Source organism: Oryctolagus cuniculus, chromosome 15 (assembly GCF_964237555.1).
Source record: "Oryctolagus cuniculus chromosome 15, mOryCun1.1, whole genome shotgun sequence".
NCBI classification, from domain to species: domain Eukaryota; kingdom Metazoa; phylum Chordata; class Mammalia; order Lagomorpha; family Leporidae; genus Oryctolagus; species Oryctolagus cuniculus.
In genome coordinates, this window is record NC_091446.1 from 64,618,385 (window position 1) to 64,642,821 (window position 24,437).

Sequence of the window (24,437 nt, forward strand, 5' to 3'; positions counted from 1 at the left end):
CCATCCTCAGTTGCCTTCCCAGGCACATTGTCAAGAAGTTGGATTGGAAGCAGAACAGCTGGGTCTTAAACCAGCACTCTGTGGAATGCTGGGAGCTGGGATCATGAGCAGCAAGTTAACACATTATGCCACAATGCCAGCCCCTCCAATTCATGTCTTGATCTGATACTTAGATTGTAATATATGATGGTATTTCAAAAAGTTTGTGGAAAATGTAATTAAAGATAATGTGCACTTTCCATGAATGTTTTGAAGTTCCCTCATATATATCTGGCTAAAGCATAATATTTCTGATATAAGTATTAAAGATCAGCTATTTTCAGCAGCTTTCTAGTGTTCAAAGGTGGTGGTTACAATACCAACTCAGATTCATCTGTAAATTTTAAAAATTACAGTTTCTGGCCGGCACCACGGCTCAACAGGCTAATCCTCCGCCTAGTGGCGCCAGCACACGGGGTTCTAGTCCCAGTGGGGGCACCAGATTCTGTCCCGGTTGCCCCTCTTCCAGGCCAGCTCTCTGCTGTGGCCCGGGAGTGCAGTGGAGGATGGCCCAAGTGCTTGGGCCCTGCACTCCATGGGAGACCAGAAGAAGCACCTGGCTTCTGCCTTCGGATCAGCGCGGTTGGAGGGTGAACCAACGGCAAAGGAAGACCTTTCTCTCTGTCTCTCTCTCACTGTCCACTCTGCCTGTCAAAAAAAAAAAAAAAAATTACAGTTTCTGAGGTCAATGTTGTGGCACAGCAGATTAAGCTGCCACTTGTGACACCAGCACCTCATATCAGAGTGCTGGTTTGAGTCCTCACTGTTCTGTTTCTGATGCAGCTCCCTCTAAAGTGCCTGGGAATACAGCAGAAGATGGGTTCCTGCCACCTATATGGGAGGCCCAAAAGGAGTTCCTTGCTCCTGGATTCGGCCTGCACCAGCCCTGCCTGTTGTGGCCATTTGGGGAGTGAACTAGCAGATGGAAGATTGCTCTCTCTCTGCTTTCTGATTAATAAATAAAACAAAACTTAAAACATAAAGCTTTCTGGATTTCACCACAGACCTGAATCAAAGCTTTATCAGATTTGGGAATCTTAATTTTTTATAAGTCTCCTAAAAAAGTATGAGAAAATATCCTGGGACATTTGTGTGTTATACACTTCCTAAAAAGCAAACTAGAAATCTCCATTAGAATTGAAAATATAGTGGCTGGGACCAGCACTGTGGCACAGTGGGTTAATGCCCTGGCCTGAAGCACTGGCATCCCATATGGGCACCGAGTCCTGGCTGCTCATCTTCCGATACAGCTCTCTGCTATGGCTTGGGAAAGCAGTAGAAGATGGCCCAAGTCCTTGGCCCCTGCATCCGTGTAGGAGATTTGGAAGAAACTCCTGGCTCCTGGCTTTGGATCAATGCAACTATGGCTGTCGTGGCCATTTGGGTAATCAATCAGATGGAAGACATCTCTCTCTCTCTCTCTCTCTCTCTCTCTCTCTTTCTCTCTCTCTGCCTCTGTAACTCTGCTTTTCAAAGAAATAAATAAATCATTTTTTAAAAAAGAATTGAAAATATATTTGGGTCAGTTGTTTGGCACAGCAGTTAAGATTTCCCAAGTGATGCCTACATCTCATATTGGAGTGTGTGGTTTGAGTCCAGGCTCCTCTGCTTCTAATCCACCTTCCTACTAGTGTATACCCTGGGAGGCAGTAGACAATGGCTCAAGGATCTGGGTCTCTGCCATCCAAGAGTAAGATTCAGAACAAGTTCCACGCTCCTGGCCCAGTTCTGGCTGCTATAGGCAACTGAAAATGAACCAGTGGATGGAAGATTTCTCTCTGTCTCTGTTTCTCTCTGCATTTCAAGTAAAATGAAAATAAACAAAAATTAAAGAACAAAAAAGAATTGAAAGAGCTAGCAGGGGGTTACGGTGCTGCTTATAACACAGGCATCCGATATGGGAATGTCGGTTCAAGTCCAATCTGCTCTGCTTCCAATCCAGCTCCCAGCAAATGCACCTGGGAATGCAGCAGGAGATTGGCCATGGAAGACTCAGACGCAGTTCTTGGCTCTGGCCTGGTCCAAGCCTAGCTGTTGTGGCCATTTAGGGAGTGAATCAACAGTGGATGATCTTTCTCTCATTCTGTGATTCTCCCCCTATCTCTGTAACTCTGCCTATCAAATATACTTTTTTTTTTTTTTTTGACAGGCAGAGTGGACAGTGAGAGAGAGAGAGAGACAGAGAGAAAGGTCTTCCTTTGCCGTTGGCACACTCCAATGGCCGCCACGCTGATCCGATGGCAGGAGCCAGGTACTTATCCTGGTCTCCCATGGGGTGCAGGGCCCAAGCACTTGGGCCATCCTCCACTGCACTCCCTGGCCACATCAGAGAGCTGGCCTTGAAGAGGGGCAACCGGGACAGAATCCGGCGCCCCGACCAGGACTAGAACCCGGTGTGCCGGCGCCGCAAGGTGGAGGATTAGCCTAGTGAGCCATGGCGCCGGCTCAAATATACTTTTTTTTTTTAAAGATTTACTTATTTATTTGAAATTCAGAGTTACACAGAGAGAGAGAGAGAGGCAGAAAGAGAGAGGTCTTCCATCTGCTGCTTCACTCTCCATTGGCCGCAATGACCAGAGCGAATCCGAAGTCAATCCAAAGCCAGGAGCCAGGAGCCTCTTCCATATCTCCCATGTGGGTGCAGGGGCCCAAGGACCTGGGCCATCTTACACTGTTTTCCCAGGCCATAGCAGAGAGCTGGATGGGAAGTGGAGTAGCCGGGACTCAAACCGGTGCCCATATGGGATGCTGGTGCTTCAGGTCATGGCGCTAACCCACTGCGCCATGGTGCCAGCCCCCTCAAATATACTTTTTAATTGAAAATATATTTACCTTCTTACCCAATAATTCTACTCTTGGGAAAAAGAAAAAATACCAGTTTGTACCATATATCTAAAATGTTGTTTTCTTCTTGCATTGTTTGTAGTTGCCAAGAACTAGAAATAAAGTAATAGTCATCTATAGCAGAATGGCTAAAGACCTTACAACATCCTCAATATCAAATATTGCTCAGCCACTTTAAAATGAATAAACTGGGGCCAGCTACTGGGGCATAGCAGGTAAAACCACCACCTGTAGTGCTAGTATTCCAAATGGGCGACAGTTTGAGTCCCAGCTACTCCACTTGCGATCTAGCTCTCTGCTGTGGCCTGGGATAGCAGTAGAAGACGGTCCAACTCTTTGGCCCATGCACCTATGTGGGAGACCAGGAGGAGGAAGCTCCTGGCTTCTGGCTTTGGATCAGCCTAGCTCCAGCCACTGTGACCATTTGGGGAGTGAACCAGGGATGGAAGACCTGTTTCTCTCTCTCTGCCTGTGCCTCTCTAACTCTATCTTTCAAATAAATAAATATATCTTTTTTTGAAAATCAAACAAAAATAAAGAAGAACAAACTAGGGGCCAGTCTTGTGGCATAGTGGGTAAAGCTGCTGCCTGTCATGCTGTCACCCCATGTGGGTGCTAGTTCATGTCCCAGCTGCTCCACTCCGACCCAGCTCCCTGCTAATGGCCTGAGAAAAGCAGTGGATAATAGCCCAGCTGCTTGGGCCTCTGCCACCCACTTAGGAGACCCGGATGAAGCTCCTGACTCCTGGCTTCAGTCTGGCTCAACCCTGGCCATTGCAGTCACTTGGACAGTGAACCAATAGATGAAAGACCTTTCTTTCTCTGCCTCTCCCTCTCTCTCTCTCTACAACTGACTTCCAAATAAGAAAAAAAAATTTTTTAGGCCGGCACCGCGGCTCACTAGGCTAATCCTCCACCTTGCGGCGCCGGCACACCGGGTTCTAGTCCCGGTGGGGCACCGGATTCTGTCCCGGTTGCCCCTCTTCCTGTCCAGCTCTCTGCTGTGGCCCAGGAGTGCAGTGGAGGATGGCTCAAGTGCTTGGGCCCTACATCTGCATGGGAGACCAGGAGAAGCACCTGGCTCCTGGCTTTGGATCAGTGCGGTGCGCCGGCCGCAATGGCCATTGTAGGGTGAACCAACGTTAAAGGAAGACTTTTCTCTCTGTCTCTCTGTCTCTCTCTCTCACTGTCCACTCTGCCTGTCAAAAATAAAAAAAAAATTTTTTTAACAAAGAATAAACTGAATTAAACAAGATGACTCAGAGGGATTTTCATGAAATACTGGTAAATTAAAAAAAGATGATCTACAATACAACCTCCAAGCAAAAAATTATATGTGTATATTTAAGTCTATACAGTGTTATATGAGCAGAAAAATATAGAGGTATACAGACTATATTATTATCTGGGGAGACAAGAGATAAAAGGTAGAGACTGAAGTGAAGAAAAAGAGACAGGACATTTAGTTATAATAAAAATAGCACTATGCTAGTTTCCTTTTACATACATCTCTAAACATAATTTTTTAGCCTCTCCTCAGATGACTATATAGAGTAAGTTTTTTTTTTTTTTTTTTTTTTTTTTTTTGGACAGGCAGAGTGGACAGTGAGAGAGAGAGACAGAGAGAAAGGTCTTCCTTTGCCGTTGGTTCACCCTCCAATGGCTGCTGCGGCTGGCGTGCTGAGGCCTGCACACCACGCTGATCTGATGGCAGGAGTCAGGTACTTATCCTGATCTCCCATGCGGGTGCAGGGCCCAAGCACCTGGGCCATCCTCCTCTGCACTCCCAGGCCACAGCAGAGAGCTGGCCTGGAAGAGGGGGCAACCGGGACAGAATCCGGCACCCCGACCGGGACTAGAACCCGGTGTGCCGGTGCCGCAAGGCGGAGGATTAGCCTAGTGAGCCGCAGCGCCGGCCTTATATAGAGTAAGTTTTAACAATTACAGCTGTCTGCCTGTGCCAGCATTCAATATGGCTGCCAGTTTGAGTACTGGCTGCTCTACTTCTGATCCAGTTCCCTGGCTAATGCTCCTGGAAAGGCAGCAGGTTACCCAAGTCCTTGGGCTCCTGCACCTATGTGGGAAATGCAGGTAGAGTTCTAGGCTCCTGGGTTCAGCCTGGCCCAGCCCTAGCCGTTGTGGTCACCTGGGAGAGTTAATCAGAAAATGGGAGTTCTTTCTAAGAAAGACAGAAAGGGGCCAGCACTGTGACGCAGCGGGTTAATGCCTTAGCCCGAAGTGCTGGCATCCCATGTGGGCGCCAGTTCAAGACCCAGCTGCTCCACTTCTGATCCAGCTCTCTGCTATGGCCTGGGGAAGCAGTAGAGGATGGCCCAAGTCCTTGGGCCCCTGCACCTGCATGGGAGACCTGGAAGAAGCTCCTGGCTCCTGGCTTTGGATTGGCGCAGCTCTGACCATTGTGGCCAACTGGAGAGTGAACCATCGGATGGAAGACCTCTCTCTCTGGCCTCTCCTCTCTCCGTGTAATTCTGACTTTCAAATAAATAAATAAATCTTTAGAAAAAAAAAGGAACGAAGCTTTATATTTTCAGTGCCATGCATGTCATCTATAAAAAGCTATATAAAATATACAATAAATGATTTTTGATACATCACCGCAATCAGTTTTGAAGTACTTTCATTACCTCAGAAATTCTATATCCATTAGCAGATATTCCTCATTTTTCTCTACTCTTCTTCTCTGCTTCAGGCAACTAGTAATCTATTTTCTGACTCTATATATTTGCCTGTTTTGGAAATTTCAGATAAATGTAAATGGAATCACACAGTATTTCTTAAAAGTTTTATTCATGTATTTATTGAAAGGCAGAATGACAGAGAGAGGGAGGGAAAGAGAGAGAGAGATCAAGATCTTTCTTTCACTCACTGGTTCACTCCCCCAAATGGCTGGAATAGCCTGGGGGAGCCAGGCCAAAGCCAGGAGAAAAGATCTCCATCCTGACCTCCCACATGGATGGCAGGGGCCACATTCACTGCCTTTTTAGGCACATGATTAGGAAGCTGGATCAGAAAGGGGGTGGCTAGAACTCAGACAGGTATTCCAGTATGGAATACAGTATTGCAAACAGTGGCCCAACACTGGCCCCAGTATGTTATATTTTGTTGCTATATTAAATTTGACATGATTATAGTTACCAAAGAATTACATAATCTGTGCTGTTGATCTATTCTGAATTTCATAGTATGTTGAAGTTGGGCAGACATTTTACTTACAGATATCACCCTATAGATATCTACTTAAAAAAGGAAAAATAACTCTTGTTATAGAAACTTTCAAATACATTAAAAAGTAAGGAGTAAAAGAAAATATTGTAATACCCTTCCCAGTATTTATTAACAACTTGGAAGCTGGAGCCAGGAATTAAAACTCAGGCACTCTGGTTTAGGGTTCAGGCATCTTACTCACTAAGCCAAAAATGCACTACAGGTAGATTCTTTTTTTTTTCTTTTTCTTTTTCTTTTCTTTTCTTTTTTTTTTTTTTTTTTTGACAGGCAGAGTGGACAGTGAGAGAGAGAGACAGAGAGAAAGGTCTTCTTTTGCCGTTGGTTCACCCTCCAAAGGCCGGTGCACCGCACTGATCCGATGGCAGGAGCCAGGTACTTATCCTGGTCTCCCATGGGGTGCAGGGCCCAAGCACTTGGGCCATCCTCCACTGTACTCCCTGGCCACAGCAGAGAGCTGGCCTGGAAGAGGGGCAACCGGGAAAGAATCCGGCGCCCCGACCGGGACTAGAACCCGGTGTGCCAGCGCCACAAGGCGGAGGATTAGTCTAGTGAGTCGCGGCGCCAGCCTAGATTCTGTTTTTTTTTTTTTTTTTTTAAAGACAGAGTTTCAGAGAGAGGTAGAGACAGGTCTTCCATCTGCTGGTTCACTCCCCAGATGGCCGCAATGGCTGGAGCTGTGCCAATCCGAAGCCAGGAGCTTCTTCCGGGTCTCCCACACAGGTGCAGAGGCCCAAGGACTTGGGCCATCTTCTACTGCCATCCCAGGCCATAGCAGAGAGCTGGATCGGAAAAGGAGCAGCTGGGACTAGAACCGGTGCTCATATGGGATACTGGCGCTTCAGGCCAGGGCTTGTAACCTACTGCACCACAGCACCAGCCCCTCTAGGTAGCTTCTTAAAATCAGTTTATGTTCACTATTAAGTAAAAAAATAACGGTTTGTAGACATTCTTTCACACTGTTTTCTTAAATATAATCTTGAGACTAATTTGCCAGTCTGTATCAATGGATTTTTAAAAGTTTATAACCTTCATCTAGTTATTGGACTTCTAATTTTTTTTAAGTTTTATTATTTATTTTCATCTTCTCTGAAAGACAGAGAGAACTTTTCCAATTGTCAGTTCACCCCCGTCTTCCAAGGGCCTGGAACAGCCAGGGATTGGTCAAGCCAAAGCCAGGAAGGTGGAATTTAATATAAGTATCACACGTGGTATCAGGGACCCAAGTACTTCAGCCAGCATCTGATGCCTCCAGGGTGCGCATCAATAGGAAGCTGGATTGGAAGCTGAAAAGTCAGGACTCAAACAAGGCATGCCACTACGGGATGCAGGAGTCCTAAGCAGTGAATTAACCACCATGCCAAACACTCATCTCTTTTTAAAAGTTCATTATGGGCTGGTGTTGAGCCAGCATCCCATATGGGTACTGGTTCAAGTCCAAGATGCTCCATTTCCAATCCAGCTCTCTGCTATGGCCTGGGAAAGCACTAGAAGATGGCCTGGGAAAGCACTAGAAGATAGCCTAACTCCTTGGGCCCCTGCACCTGCGTGGGAAACCCGGAAGAAGCTCCTGGCTCCTGGCTTTGGATTGGTGCAGCTCCAGCCATTATGGTCAATTGGGGAGTGAACGAGTGTACGTAAGACCTCTCTCTCTCTCTCTCTCTCTGCCTCTCCTTCTCTCTCTGTGTAACTCTGACTTTCAAATAAATAAATAAATCCTTAAAAAAAATTCATTCTAGAGATAATCAGACCCGGCAAAACACAAATGCAAAGATATTCCTCACAGTGCTACAATATAAAAAAATTGTGAACAATTTAAATATTCAATTATAGAAATATATAGAAATCAAAACCAAGTGTAAACATGAAAATATTGAATTTATCAATGATTTTTCTTATATTTTATATTTTATTTTTCTTATATTTTATGTGGTTTTAAAGCTATCTACAGTGAAAAAATGTTCCTATTTGGAGTAATCTATTTTAAGGTTATTTTGGCTTTTTTTTCTAAAACATAATATCTGGGGTGGGTGCTTGGCCTAGCAGTTAAGATGTTACTTGGGGAGAGCTCCGCCCATACAGTAATGCTTCTTGCTAATGCACAACCTGGAAGACAGTAGGTAATGATTCAAATAGTTGGGTCCTTGTCACCCAGTCTGGGAGAACCAGATTGAGTTCCAAGCTCCCAGCTTCATCCTTGCCCACTAATGGCTATTGCAAGCAATTGAGGGAATGAACCAGCAGATGGGAGCTGCCCCTTTTTCAAATGAACTAAGTATGATGTCTCAAACTTAAAAAAAAAAAAAAAAAGAAGAAGAAATATATATACACACACACAATGTTTAACATTCAACTAATTCAATATTGCAAAGTATTATTTTGTATATTCATTACTATTTTTAAAAAAGATTTATTAATTTGAAAGGCAGAGTTACAGAGAGAGAAAGGGGAAGACAAGAGACAGAGAGAGGTTTTTCCATCTACTGGTTTACTCCCAAAATGAACACAATGGCCGGAACTGGACCAAGCCAATGCCAAGATCCCAGAACTCTATCCGGGTCTTCTACATGGGTAGCTGAAGGACCAAGCATGTGGGTCATATTCTGCTGCTTTCACAGGTACATTAGGGAGCTAGATCAGAATTAGAGCAACTAGAACTTAAAACCACACTCAGATGGGATGCTAGCATTGCAGGGCTGGCTTAACTCAGTGTAGTCTGGAAATGCCCCACTGGAGACTTGGTTCAGTGTGGACACCCTTGTTGCAAGGTGAACTTGAAGGGTGATCTTGGGATTAGTTCAGTTCCTAAGCCACAGAAGAATGACTTTTTTTCTCTCAGACTCTCCTCCATCCCCCATCTCTTGCTAGTCACTCTCAAAGACCTATAAACCTATAAACCATTCTTTAGCACTGAATACTGGAGAAGCCACAAACAAATATTTAGTGTTCCATGCTTTTTTAGAAGGAAGGAATTGGTCCCCTATTCCCACACTCTGGTTCGAAAAACATCTAGTTCTTGTCCTGAAGACTTTCTGAGTAACTTCTGAATAAAGTCAGAAGTTCTACTACTTCTTTCTTAACTAGAAATATAGTATAGAATACTACTCCTCTTCTGATTTTGTCATCCTACTTTGAGCTTGTATGTTGGCATCTACTCCTCCCCAACCCTGGCCGAAATCTTACCTATTTGGCTAAGGGGGTGCCAGGGCACATCCTCCTGCCCCCATCCAGAACATCCAGCTTGAGAAGCCCGCAGACTGGCCTGGTAGAGAGACTCCAATTCTGAGGTCTCCTGCTCTGTGTCTTGGTTCCAATGTGGATGCAAAAGGATATGATTTCTCTCTGAATAGGTTACACAGGTATGGGAATTGTGGGGGGAGGACCTAATTCCTGGCCCAGGAACCCCATGTTCAAGCTGAGAATCACAGAGTCTAGTGACGTTCACCCAGGAATCCAGAGGCAAGGAAGTCCCCAAGTCGATACTGCTGCCCACCTCCTTAGGCCTAGCTTCTCTTACTTGGGACAGCTTTCCTTGGTATACAGATGGCTCTACCAACCTGGGCTGTCCTCTCCCAGAAGTTTCACCATTAGACAGTCCAGAGTTCATGGCAAGAAGAGGATGGTCATTAGGGTCTTCCCAGGAAGGCAGCCTGTCTCTTCCATCCACAGAGGGCTGCTGTTTTGCCCAAAGACAATGACCTTTCCCTTGATCCTGTAGGACAGGAGGCTTAAAGTTAGAGGGAGAAGAGTTCTTCCTTAGACTGTTTGGCAAATGTCTGTCCTGGGAACCTGGACTGTCCCTCGTAGAGGTACCTTGCATCCTCTGGAACTGCTCCGCCAGAGAACGGACAAGTCCCTTTTTGCTGGGAAAGTCTGGCCTATAGGGCTCCTCGCTGCCTCTGTCCACTTTTGAAGTCAGTGACGTTTGGGGGCTTTGGGTTTGGAGGCATTGGTTAGTTTTCTGCACAGTATCAGGAGAATGAAGCACAGATGAAGACGAAGCAGGCATTATGGGATGGCAGGCCCTATATGGGGGAAGGCTGGGCTGAGCTGATGAACTTGAAGAGCTACAGTTTGGAGCATGTACCTCTCTCTCAGAGGTGGCTATTCCAGTTGGGTATGACCCTGGCATCACCAGGGATGGGTCAGCAGAATCTCTCTTTTCTTGGAGCAACTGTTCTTGAGCAATGCCTCTTCCTTCTGGTGGAGGGAACTTGCTGCAGTTGCCATCATCCCTGTGGCCTTGCGGCTTACCCTCTGAGGCATCCAACGGCACCCAACCATGAGAATTCTTCTCTGTCCTCTCTGCTGGTTTGGGTAAACCCTGCCTATGGAATGCAGAGTGGTCAATACTGTCCACCTCAACTGAAGTCAGAATCTTTGAGGCAGATCTACTGGGAGAATTGTGCTGTGGGGAAGATGGCGCAAGTGATTCTGGGAATAGTGATGAGCGTGGCTCATGGCAGGAAGCAGATGAGTGGAAGAAAGAACTGGCCCCAAACTCTGTATCCGTGTGGGATTCCAAGTGGGCCTCTGGGCTTAACAATACTTGGAGCGGGATAGGCTGTTCACTGAAACAAATTGAGAGATCCAGTCAGAAGCTGCCTTGATTGACAAGAACACTTTCAAAAGGAACTGTTCATTCCATTTCCATTTCTAGCTATCCTTAGAGAGAATGGTTAAAAATAAATAGAGAGACAAGCACAAGTGTCAACCATTCAGAGGTTCACAAAAGACACACGGTCAGCCCCACCCCGGTGAAGAGGTAATATTAATCCTTTTTTATCAAATGCTATCAACAAAGTCGCACAGTACAGTGCAGTCTAATCACATTCTACCTGCAAATTAAAAAAAAAATAATATAAATTGTTAAACCCACAAGCAGATGACATAGACAGTAAGCAAAGCATGAAAACACACATAACAAACAACAAAACTCCAGGATGCTGTACAGGCAGGGAAGTCCTCCTACCTGAAGGATCCTGAGAGGTGGCCCAGCCAAAGGCACCAAAAGGCCACATTTAGAGAATACAGGGTGATATGGGCTCAGGAAATTACATAGAAATCAACCATTTCTAATGTGTTTTCATAATTTGGACAAGACTGTATTATTCCCTGAGATGTTTCCTCAAAATAATATACTACAATTATCTTAAGATTTAGGAGTAGAAATAGAAATTAACTGTATATGGCCAGCGCCGTGGCTCAATAGGCTATTCCTCGACCTGCGGTGCCGGCACCCCAGGTTCTAGTCCCGGTTGGGGCACCGGATTCTGTCCCGGTTGCTCCTCTTCAAGTCCAGCTCTCTGCTGTGGCCCGGGAAGGCAGTGGAGGATGGCCCAAGTGCTTGGGAGACCAGGAGGAAGCACCTGGCTCCTGGCACCGGATCGGTGCAGCGCGCTGGCCGCAGCAGCCATTTGGAGAGTGAACCAATGGAAAAGGAAGACCTTTCTCTCTGTCTCTCTTTCTCTCACTGTCTAACTCAGCCTGTTAAAAAAAATAAAAAGAAAAGAAAAGAAAAGAAATTAACTGTATTTTGTTGGTTTCTTACTAATTGTTTTGTATTTCTGACATAAAAAACTCAGTGTTACAAGCATGTAAATAAAACTTCAATCATTCACATATATCAAGTGGTGTAACTTTCCTGTAAAGAGTTTAGCTGCCTAAACTGCTGATATACAAAACGAGTTTCTAAATTTGAACAAGGGGAATGTGTTAGGTGCAGTGGGTAAGTACCATTTGGAACCCACATCCACTGTATTAGAGTGCTTGGGTTAAAATTCTGGCTCTCCTTCGAATTCTAGCTTCCTGCTAATGTGCACCCTGAAGAATAACAGATGTTGGCTCAAGTAGTGGGATCCCTGCCACTCACATGGAAACCCAGATTGAGTTTCTGGTTCTTAACTACAGCTTGGCCCAACCCTGGCTATTGTGGGCATTTGAGAAGTGAAATGGAAGATCTCTGTCTACCTGCCTCTCTCTCTCTCTCTATCTTAAATAAATTAAATTAAATATATATATATATGTAAATTACATTTGAATGAAAGCACAGGTTGAGCGTCCCTAACCTGAAAATCCAAAATCTGAAATGCTGCCAAATCTAAAATTGCTTGAGTGTCATGTCAATATTCAAAAGGTTTCGTCAGCGCCGCGGCTCAATAGGCTAATCCTCCACCTAGTGGTGCCGGCACATTGGGTTCTAGTCCCGGTCAGGGCGCCGGATTCTGTCCTGGTTGCCCCTCTTCCAGGCCAGCTCTCTGCTGTGGCCCGGGAGTGCAGTGGAGGATGGCCCAAGTGCTTGGGCCCTGCACCCCATGGGAGACCAGGAGAAGTACCTGGCTCCTGCCTTTGGATCAGTACGGTGCGCAGGCCACAGCGCGCCAGCCGTGGCAGCCATTGGAGGGTGAACCAACGGCAAAGGAAGACCTTTCTCTCTGTCTCTCTCTCTCACTATCCACTCAGCCTGTCAAAAAAAAAAAAAAGGTTTCAGATTTTGAAGCATCTCAAGTTTTAGATTTTCAGATTAGGGATGTTCAACCAGTAAAGACTATGCAAATATTCCCAAATTTGAAAAATGCCAAACTCTGAAATACTTCTAATCCCAAACATTTAGAGTAAGACATTCAATCTACATACTGTAAACTTTTGTGGGTACAGTCACCCAGCCACCCTTATAACATGAAGAATATGATATAGGGGAAGCCTAATTACAAAAGGCAATATTACAGAAGGAATAAGGAAATGCATTTTATATCAAACAGGCCTGGATATGAATTCCACACTTCTACCACTTGGATATCTTACTTGTCCTCTCTGAACCTCACTTTCCTTAAAGTGAAACATGCTAGATAATAGCCTCTATCTCTTAAGTTTAGCATTATGAGAATGAAGTAAAACATCCAGAGTGCTTACTTAGCTAAATGATTGGACTCGACAAATGCTCAAAAACTGTTAGCAACTTTTATTATTCTTATTTTTTTCAATTATTCTTATATTTGAGAACTACTCAAACCCATTAACAGCTAAAAATAATTTTTACTTAAATTCATGTATTCCAAATAAAAGCCAAATTCCAAGGCTACAATGTAGGAACTACACCAGTGGCTTCTGAGATTTTTTCTTAGCCTTGACCATAAAGAAGCAAGGCAAAAGGAATTTCATGTATTTTCTCTGTGGTTTAATCAGAGCAAGACTACTTTGTCTGATTCTGTAAGGGACAAGAAGCACTGGAATTCCAAAATAAACGACATGGTTGCTATTGCAACATCAAATGTAGCCTAGATTGATACATGTAAGAACAGAATATGTACAAGCACAATCACTGTGTTATTATACAAGTCCAAGGACAAACTCACCTGCAGGAAATTTGGACAAGTGGTCTACTTATGCTGCTGTACTTTTTGCATCTTTCTGGAAACTATTAAGCAAAGGACCAGCAGTGCATTGAGTTTTTCACTGTATGTCTCACCTGAGAGAAGAAAATCTTTTCGGAGGGCTCTTCTCTCTCCCCCTACAGTCACCAAGACAATGAGAGCTCTTGTACAGAGCACGCACGGTTACTTCCTCCCCTGCCATCCATATACTAACATGGCTCCCAAGCACTACCTTGTCAGCTGAGGGAAGGCCCCTCCCTGAGAGGGGAGGCAAGCTGAGGGCTGCGACGGCTGCTGCGATGACTGCTGCTGATGCATGCGATCCTGCAGGCTCCGTGCTTTTCGAATACTGATTTGCAACTTCTTATCGACTAGGGCTCTGCTGTGTGTGCTAGAGCTGGCACCATGCAGGGCAAGTCTTAGTTTAGCTAAAATGCAAAAGAAAATATAGCAGAAACAGAACACAAAATACGAACAAAAATAAAAAGAATAAAACTGAACTAAAAATGAGCAAATATATGCAGTAAAACTCAAAATATGCAGCAGGAATGCAATGCATGGACCATGCATGTGCTGTCCAAGGCACATAGCTGGCTCTGGCTGTAAGGAACATTCATGGAAGCCAGGGAGGCCAAACAGGTTAATTCAAATGAAAACAAAACAAAACAAAAGCTAAACTAAAATGAGTCAGGAAGATAAACTATTGCTTACATCTTAGAAGTTGCCACTCTTTACTCTTTTCAACTGACCTGTCCAACTCCAGTCTCTATACTCTACTCTCAACTCCCCCTTCCAGATGGCCAATAGCAGATATAAGATCCATACCTGCATCTGCATTTATAGAGCACAACTTCTTAAGGGTCACATTTAGGAATCAGATTCGAAGCCTCAGTCCCTTGATGCAACTTTATTGTGTTGCATACCAGGGAGGGAAGGGAGAAACAAAAGGAATCAATCAAATAAATTACAGTGGAAAGTCACAGTGCTAGGAAATCGTAACCAACTCATTCAGTTTTCCTACCATAAGCTCCAACTCAATAGTCAGTGACCAGAGAAAGAGCAGACTAACCTCATGTCTGAGGTCTGATAATCTTGGAGTAGGAAGGTAGGCAGAGCTGGAGGATTCTTTTGTGGATTCCTGTGAGGTTACTCCAGTAAATATCCATAGGCCATAGTGACCTTGCAGAGCAAAGACAGCTAATGGGCCTCAGTGTGGGAGCACGAGTGAGGAGACATAAAAACCATTTTTACCTCATATGAGTGACAACACAAATAAAATCTATTGTGAAGTTAGTCAAAATTGCATAGCCATAGCAGTTAGAGTTACTTACAGATAGCTTCGTTACAGAGAGCCAAAGCTGCGGCACAGTCTCCCTTTTGTTCCAGATGCAGCGACTCTTCAAACACTGAATCTGCCTCCTGTAGGGACCGCTCAAAGCCGTCACTCCTCCCTGAAAGGGCCAGCACTTTTCATTTTCATTACAATTCGTTCCAACTTTTGTTACATACTGTAATTTCCCTTTAGTACATGCAGATCCTTGCTGCTGAGCAACTGGAATACCCCTACTCCAACTGTCCACTGCGAGTGAGAATTCTCCAAAACACGTAGGACATCCACTTTTCTATTAACTGAGGTCTTACGGAGGCCATGAAAGAGACATGTCATCACTGGCCACATATTTCAACTACAGGACCTCTCAGAGTCCCTCAAGGAAAGAACAAAATGTCATCTCTTATGCCTAGAACTGAGCTCCTCTTCCATAAAACAGCAGGATACATCTTGTCAACTACTGTCAGAACACCCTAGACTTTCACTCACATCTCCACTACCATCTTACGGCAAAGTGGCTTCACTAATCTGTGGGAAGACATCTATACCACCTCTTTCCTATGTTAATTCACAGTGTTCTCTGCCCCATCCCAAACTGAAAAATCAGTGTACTTCCTGTCTCAGTGTATAGACCATTGTAGTTGGTTCACATTCAGAGACCTTTCATCAGCACTATTAAATACTTTTATCACGGCTTTGTTCAACAAAACTACCTCCAAAAAGTCACCTTCCTGTAAAGTAAACTTGGAATATTCTTTTGTCTTCTCAAAGTGAATGTGTGCCAAAGCCAGTGCAGAAGACTCCATGCACAGTGGCAGATGAAGAGGTTAGGAAGAATAGTAAGAGCAACTCTTGCAAATAAACCCTTGTTTATGTGCCCCTTTTATTTCTAAATTCACTCATAACCATAAACTGGCAGAAAGCTGTAACACATGTTTACCTACAATTGGAAATGACATTGAGCTTTCACAAGGTTGTAGGGGGAAAAAAATCAAAATGTCTAAGTCATTCCTCTCACAATGTCTCCACCTATCTTCCACTTAGCTTCAACAGCACTAGAAAGGTAAGAAAGGCTCTCCCACATCCCTAACATTCGCTCCTAATTCTTCATGGCTTTTTGAGAGCAATGGGAATTATAGGTTCGTTCTGAAGAATCTGAACAGAGGTGTCATCCCATCTCTAGAGGTATGGTTTTTATAATATTTAGAATCAAATATTGAATCTATATAACCTTTATAAACAGAGATGGGGAATAAAGCCATTAGAAACATTTCTGTGCTTTGTAGAAATGTAGGTAAATTGTAATGGTTCAACCACTGCAAGATTTTAATTCTTATCCTCCAGAATCTTAGCTCTCCAGGGAGAATCTGAACCCTAATTGTAAGGAGAATTGAAAATGAAATATAGCCAACAGGATTTCCTCCAAGATTTAATGTACTGCCCAAGTGACAGGGGTAAGGGTGGTGGTGGTGGCAGAGGGTAGGCAAGGAAAGAGACAAGAAGGCCCCTCTTTCAGAAGCAATATAAACCTGTGACACCATTGACATATAATGAGGTCAAAAAGGAAGAAAAGACTATCCAATTACAGAGACAGTAAGGAATTAGAAATTTGAAACTAACTTTGAAACAAATACAATGCTCTGGGAAATTTAAGGCAACAACTATCTTAAAGCAACAGACAGTAGGACAGGAGTAGAGAAATTGCTCCAAACTAGGACAACTTCGTCTGGGAAGCTTTTCTAAGTGTTGATAAAAAACAAAACAAAACAAAACAAAACGAAACAAAAACACAGAAATGGTCAACAGAATGCAGCCACCCAAATGGCAGTGATCCCAGCCTTTACACTGTTTTAGCACCACTTGTATTAAGAATGATAAATCCACTTTGTGGAAAGAGAAACTAAGAAATAGCCTTCATAGCCTATCCTAAGGTAGACACCTCAGCCTTGTTGAATTCTCATTTCAAAAGCTAGTCTCTTTTGGTGCAAAATGTTATCCTAATGAGAAAAAAGTGACTAACTTGGGCACCTTAGGTTAAGTCCATGCAAACAATAAGAGATTGTGAAATAAATTGTCATGGTATCAAAAATAAATTAGGCTTTGAGCTGTGTTCCTGTGTGGCAGATCCACCTCCCTGAATCCAGGATGGGTGTCTTCAGAGAAGGATTCTTTCCAGCAAGTAGAAGTCCCTCATCAATAAGCCTTGCCACTTCCTACTTTAACCAGTTCTCACTGGAATGGCTGATACAACTGTATTACAGAGCAGACAGGGAACTTACAAGCTTAGGCCCTTTTTTCTACCCTTTCTCTCTGTCCCAGTTACCCACAACCTAATGCTCACAATTACCCTGACTCTGCAGTTCATCCAAGTCCATGAAGCGGCTGGGATGAGGGTTGAATCCTTTAGCTGCCTCTAATTCCTTCTCTCGCTTCCTTCGAAGTTCCTGTTCCTGAGCCCTCCTGGCCACCTCTTCCTGCAATTCATCCAGTTCACTTTTAGAAGATATCTCTCCACCTGGAATACAAGCAAAGGAGTAGGTAAGTTAACACATTTCCACAACCAACACTAAGCATTGCATTTATGACTCTGATACTACTTTTCCTTTTGAATTGTTGTCTTCAATTTAGACTCCATGTTTTGGATAATGCTTTCCATGTAAGATTCAGGGTGGGACCTGAGCCATGAATAGTAATAGTAAAATCAATCAACAACAGCAAATATTTATTGAGTGCTTTATAACAACAGGACACCTAACATTTGTTGAACAATAACTATGCACCAGGAAAAGTTTATTTTATTTTTTGAGGATTTTTATTTATTTATTTGAGAAGCAGAGCTACAGAAAGAGACAGGGAGAGACAGAGAGAGGCTTCTATCCATTGGTTCACTCCCCAAATGGCTACAACAGTCGGAGTTGGGCAGATCTGAAGCCAGGAGCCAGGAGATTCTTCTAGGTCTCCTAAATGGGTACAGAGACCCAAGCATTTGTGCCATCTTCCACTACTTTCCTAAGCCTTAAGCAGAGAGCTGGATTAGAAGAGGAGCAGCCAAGACATGAACCAGTGTCCATATGGGATGCTGGTGCCAGAGGTGGAGGCCTGGCCCACTATGCCACTATGCCTCAGTTCTGGCCCCACCAGGAAAAGTTTAAGCACTTTCACATGAACCCACTATTTCAATTATTACCACCAATTTAGGAATGAGGAAACTGAGTCACAAAAAGGGAAATAATTTTTTTAATGTTTATTTTCATTCATTTGAAAGTGAGCCAGAATTGGGGGAGAGGCAGGATCTTTCATCTGCTGGTTCACTCCCCAAATGCTCACAATAGCCAAGGCTAAACCAGGCCAATGCCAAGACCTGGAACTCCATCCATCCAGGTCTTCCATGGTGGGTGGCAGGGAGCCAAGCACTTGATCCCTCATCTGCTGCCTTCCAGGATGCATTAGCAAAAGCTGGATAGGAAGCAAAGTAGCCAGGAATGGAACCTGCACTCCAACATGGGATGCAGGTGTCCCAAGAGGCAGTTTAACTTGCTGAACCAAAGGATAAATATTGACCAAAGTAGCACAGATGGAGAATGGTGCAGCTACATTAAAACCAAGTTAAATTAATAATCCATACTGTTATCCATTAGGGAGCACTCTCTAGAGGTATTGCCTTTGACTCATGGGAAGATTTTTTCACTGTAAATTTCCACCATCTCTTTAACGAGCCTGTAAAATGTACATAGTAAAATTTCAACTTTATGGCTGGCGCCGCGGCTCAATAGGCTAATCCTCTGCCTGCGGCGCCGGCACACCGAGTTCTAGTCCCAGTTGTGGCACCGGATTCTGTCCCGGTTGCTCCTCTTCCAGGCCAGCTCTCTGCTGTGGCCTGGGAGTGCAGTGGAGGATGGCCCAAGTGCTTGGGCCCTGCACCCAGATGGGAGACCAGAGAAGCACCTGACTCCTGGCTTCGGATCAGCGCAGTGCACCAGCCGCAGCGCACAGCTGCGCCGGCCATTGGAGGGTGAACCAACGGCAAAGGAAGACCTTTCTCTCTGTCTCTCTCTCTCACTGTCCACTCTGCCTGTCAAAAAAAAAATCAACTTTATAAGTGTTCATAGAAGGATCTAAGTAATCTAGATTTATCTAGATAAATCTAGAAGGAAGCTTATGATAAATTAAGTTTAAAATAGATAGAATAGGAGCCGGCGCTGTGGTGTAGGAGGTAAAGCTGCTGCCTCCAGTGCCCGCATCTCATATGGTCACTAGTTCAAGTCCCAGCTGCTCCACTTCAGATCCAGCTCTCTGCTACGACCTGGGAAAGCAGTAGAAGATGGCCCAAGTCCTTGGGCACCTGCACCCATGTGGGAGACCCGGAAGAAGCTCCTGGATCCTGGCTTCAGATCGACACAGCTCCGGCCATTGTGGCCATCTGGGTAGTGAACCAGTGGATGGAAGACCTCTCTCTTTCTCTCTCTGCCTCTCCTCCTCTTTCTGTGTAACTCTGACTTTCAAATAAAGAAATATTGTTTAAAAATAAATAAAAGAATAACATGACTTCATTTTATATTTTTAAAACTGGTAGTGGCCTATATACATATACATAAGGTTTTCCATGTTCTTGTGTAAGCCCAGAAGAAGATGTAAAAAGATAAAATACTGGCCGGCGCCGCAGCTCACTAGGCTAATCCTCCGCCTACCGGCGCCGGCACACCGGGTTCTAGTCCCAGTTGGGGCGCCGGATTCTGTCCCGGTTGCCCCTCTTCCAGGCCAGCTCTCTGCTGTGGCCCAGGAGTGCAGTGGAGGATGGCCCAGGTGCTTGGGCCCTGCACCCCATGGGAGACCAGGAAAAGCACCTGGCTCCTGGCTCCTGCCATCGGATCAGCGTGGTGCGCTGGCCGCAGCGCGCCGGCCGCGGCGGCCATTGGAGGGTGAACCAACAGCAAAGGAAGACCTTTCTCTCTCTCTCTCTCACTGTCCACTCTGCCTGTCAAAAAAAAAAAAAAAAGATAAAATACTATAATGATAACACTAAATTCCTTCAGTTTCAGGGCTCAAAGGGAGGTTACTGAATTATTAGACATGATTTACTTCTATAATTTTATCATCAGATAAAAGTGGCTATTGAGTGCTTTAATATCTTGCACTTGTCAAAGAAACCAGCTGGTCAGAATTGAGGACTATCAGGGAAATCCCGAGATTCAAGAGTACTGAAAAGTGTTGGTCTTTTGAAAAGAAGGAGAATAGGCATATACCTGAAATTTCTCAAAGTAATGTTATTCAACATGAAATTTTAAAATGTGGGAAATAAACCAAATTTATAATGTCATTGGGAAGACGAATTTCTTTCATCAATCTCTAGCTATAACTGAGTGTAACCCAGGATTCCTGGCATGTTAGCCTCCACAAGCACTGCTGTGCTCTGCTAGGTGTCAGCAACCTATAGCATTCACACGCAATGGGGTTCACACCTTCTTATTAGTGCTGCTTCAAATTTTCATCCTAGCCACCTTCAAGAACTTTAAGTGACTATCAAGAGAACTAGTAATTAGACTGGCTAGGACATAGAGGCAATGGTAAGGCCAGTTTGCATTGCTCATTTACCAATTCTGCCAGAGATTACGTGCCCCATTTTGATATTTTAATTCATAGTATTAAGAATAAGAAATCTGGTTCCCAGGGCCGGCACAATGGTGTAAGGGGTTAAGCCACTTCCTGTAGCCCCAGCATCCCATATGGGCTGCTCCACTTCCAATCCAACTCACTGCTAATGCAGCTGGGAAAGCAGCAGAGTCTGGCCCAAGTGCTTGGGCCCCAGCACCCACGTGAGACCCATAAAAAACTCCTGGCTTTGGTCTGACATAGCTCCAGCTGTTGCAGCCATTTGGGGAGTGATCCAGTGGAAGGAAGATCTCTTTCTCTCTGTCTCACCCTCTCTCTATATAATTCTGTCTTTCAAATAAAATGAATAAATCCTTAAAAATTTATTCCCCAAGAGATTGCCTTTATATTAAGGAACCTATTTATTATGAGGAATAGAGTTGTTATCAATACTGTTCACAATTATTTCTGTTCCTTCCACTTCTAGAAGGGCTATCTGCAAGATGGAAAGAAACATTCAGGCAAGCTCTGATAGAGAACAAAAAAGAAACCCAAAGATAAAGCAACTCAAAAGCATCTACATTTGCATTCTGATGATACACGCAAAATACAACTGTCTTCTAATTTCAAATATGCCCAGGACAGGCTGTTCCCCAAACAGAACTGGTAGTCAAATCCAACCCCCCAAATCCAGAGTCCTGCTTACCTGAGAAAGGCTGACTCTTTTTCCAGCCACTAACAGATGCTGTGGAATCCACCTCTAGGATGCTACTGCTGTGAGACTTCGGGATATGACGCCAAGAAGGGACAAAGCCAACTGATCTCTTAGCACTCGGATCCCTTTAAAAGAGAACTCAGAGTGGTGATTACTAGCAACATTCCTAGGGCTAAATTCCTCCAAGAAAACAACCCACTAATGTAATCAAAGCTTCTGCTAAACTGCTTCTGGAAAACTGAAACATCCACTCATTCCATCTTATTTCATTTCAGTTCCCATCTGGCACATAGTAGACATTCGAAATCTACTGAATGAGTTAGTGAAAACATTGCTCTTATATGTAATGCCTTCCTCGTTCTTACTAAATCTTTGTAGTATCTTCTCATAAGCAAACTGAACAGGGTCCTGTGGTCAGCAAAGAATAGTTGAAAATATGAGGATGTGACTGTCACCCTTGTGGGAGGTATAAACTTTCCTTCTAAAGCAGTTATACTGTTGGGAAAACTTCACATATGCCAACTCAGTAAATGCATGGAGATCCAAAGTATAAAGATCAAAATGAGCCCTATGGGCAGGGTGCAGTGAGTTCTATTATACTGGCATCAGTTTTGTATAAGATATGACTATCATTACCTCTGTAAAACAGAATCCTCAGAGCCTTAAAAAATAATTCCAATATGGAAAGAATAAACAAGTTGAGTTTCTTCTCTGATTTTAGCATTATAAAAGCTTTGAATCACTAATTCATTAAAAGATGTTTACTAAACAATTATTTCACACAAATTTTCTAAAATGTGTGCATTTAAACTACAATGTGATGTTCTGGGATATATATCAATAGTACTAACATAACTGCAGTGAAGCAAATTAACCTACCATTTCACAGATAACCATTATTTTTTTTGTGGCAAAAAAAAAAACAGTTACAATCTATTGACTCTGCATAAATTGTACATATAATATAATTTAATTACCTGTGTATAGTTCCCACACTGATTAGGTATCTAGACTTGTTCATCCTATCTATCTGAAAATTATGGAACATTTCACAAACTTATGTGTCACTTTGCACAAGGGCCATGCTAATGTCTGTATTGCTCCAATTTTAGTATACACATTCCTGAAGCGACCACTGAACAATTAGTTTGTACATATTTTAAATAAAAGCATTCGCTCATTTAACAAGTCCCTTTGCTTTTCCTACCAGCAGAGGGCGTTCTTGCAATACAAAGGTGACGGAGCACAGTGAGTACTGGGAATAAATCCCCTCTCTCCACTTTGTCCAAGCCATGGCTGAAAGCCCCAAGTACGAAGCTCCTGCTGCTGCAAGGCACAATAGCTCTATTCAAAGGCCAAACAATACCTGTAGACATTCGAGCTCTCAGGCAGAGCTGCATCCAAGCTGACAGGGCTGTTGCTGTTTCTCTCACTGCTCTCATAGCCAGATTCCATTCGCTGAATTAGGCGAGGGTGCTGCTCTAAAAGGTGAGAGCCTGGTCGCACTGGGCCCCAGGGCTTGTACTGGGGGCTTGGTCCTTCAGCTTTAATGTCATAAGTAGGTGGCTTGCTTAGTTCCTCTGGTGTGAATTCTTTAGCTATCCCAATCAAAACACAAGAACAGAAGAGGAGGTAGATTGAGCACTTGCCCCAAATCAAGACCTAACTAACCCCTCCCTCCAGTTGCTCTTCCAATGAATGCAGATCCTTAAGATCCCAGGTTTTTAAAAAATTTAAATCAATTTTATTTGAAAGCCCTATTCTTCCCTAATTATCTCCTCACCTGAATCCTCAGAAAAGGGGCTAAGCTGGGTGTAGCCACAATGCTTCCTTTTGTCCTTACTAAAAATACTGTCAATATTCAGAGACTCTCGCTTGGGTCTCCATGTGGGACGATACTTGCTGGAAGAGCTGGATTTTGACTCACTGCTGGTGCTCTCTATTTCCCAGTCACGAGAGTGTAAAGGTAGGCTCCTAGGCGCTTTTTTGTCTGGCTGCTCTGCTCTCCCCCCACAGGCAGAGCCTACGCTGGTCTGAGAAGCCAGGGAAGGTCTGTTATGAATCATGTTGCTGACTGTCTCTTTAAAATCTCTCAGCCTGTTAGTGCTGCTCGATGGTTTGGAGGCATTCCTAGGCGCTTGCTTCTCTTTCAGTGTTTCTCCTACAAAGAATGAAACAAATACAGATGTTGAAAGTAATCACAGATACCCAGACCCAAAAGCCTAAAAAGCAAGGGAAAGGCCCTTGAGAATAGAGGAGAAGCCAGCAGTCTGGGGTCTGAGAAAAGTTTGACAGCAGAGCTGGAGAGAGGAGCAGTGCAGAGTGGCTTGCCTTCACTGTGGTAGCCGGAGGCCTGCGGCTCATCGCCTTTCCTCCTCACCCGGCCAGAGCTCCTCTTGCGCTCTATCAGGGAGCCTTTCTTGGATGTGTGTTTCTGATTACATTCACTATCAGTCAGGTGTCCTGAAAGAAGGAAATGAGGGTAAGCTGGTTTCTAAGACTATCCTCCCGAGGATTTATGGCAGTGCCACTGATTTAGTGTACCCATGGGTCAGAAGTGGTAGAGGCAAAGGCCGTCTGATTTCAGAGTAGGCATTTTGGGGGGCTGGTATTATGGCATAGAGGGTTAAGCCACCACCTATGATGCCAGCGTTTCATATGGGCACTGGTTCATGTCCTGGCTGCTCCACTTCCAATCCAGCTCCCTACTAGTGGTCTGGGAAAAGCAATGGAAGATGGCCCAAGTGTTTGGGTCCCTGCCACACACATGGGAGACCCAGATGAACCTCCTAGCTCCTGGCTTTGGCCTGGCCCAGTGTTAACTGTTTGGCCATCTGAAGAGTGAACCAGTGGATGGAAGATCACTTTCTCTAACTCTGACTTTCAAAATAAATAAATCTTCAATTAAAAAAAAAAAAAAGTAGGGCGGGAGTAGGAGTTTCTCAGCAAATCAATATGGAGAAGTTTAAGTATTTAATGGGCACTTCCAAGTTTACAATGTCTCCTGAGCAACTGTCAGCCTCAATCTTGTTCATAATCTTTGCCATTGACACAGAAAGACAACAGATGGGTTCCTTGGTAATTTTTAAAAGGCCAAAGCCTTAAAGATTAGTCAAAATATCATGTACTCATATATTTCCCCTCATTACAGAATTTCCCTTTAACTTATTTAGTAATACATACCCAGGAAAACCTGATTTATTCTACATTTGGAATCATTCCAGGAACCCAGCGTTGGCCCACAAGAGTTCTGACTATATATAGCATTAGGACTCAGTTCTAAATCTTCCTGAGGCCGGTGCTG

General features: G+C 44.1%; 1 protein-coding gene and 1 pseudogene across 28 annotated transcripts in view; both read right to left on the reverse strand.

Annotated features, from left to right (window-relative positions):
* Positions 1–24,437, reverse strand: part of USP54 (ubiquitin specific peptidase 54) — a 148,865-nt gene that overhangs the window by 12,760 nt on the left and 111,668 nt on the right. For 14 of the 28 annotated variants that reach the window (XM_070057811.1, XM_070057807.1, XM_070057808.1 and 11 more), the window contains 8 exons: positions 23,465–23,596; positions 22,917–23,294; positions 22,500–22,731; positions 21,125–21,258; positions 17,177–17,344; positions 14,831–14,965; positions 13,732–13,927; positions 9,310–10,697 (listed from right to left, as the gene is read on the reverse strand). In XM_070057811.1, coding sequence (XP_069913912.1) covers positions 9,310–10,697; positions 13,732–13,927; positions 14,831–14,965; positions 17,177–17,344; positions 21,125–21,258; positions 22,500–22,731; positions 22,917–23,294; positions 23,465–23,596 — 2,763 coding nt within the window. The remainder of the gene's footprint in view (positions 1–9,309; positions 10,698–13,731; positions 13,928–14,830; positions 14,966–17,176; positions 17,345–21,124; positions 21,259–22,499; positions 22,732–22,916; positions 23,295–23,464; positions 23,597–24,437) is intronic. The other 14 variants (XM_070057816.1, XM_070057814.1, XM_070057809.1 and 11 more) reach the window with 4 other exon arrangements.
* LOC127484326 (U6 spliceosomal RNA) lies at positions 22,167–22,265 on the reverse strand (annotated as a pseudogene).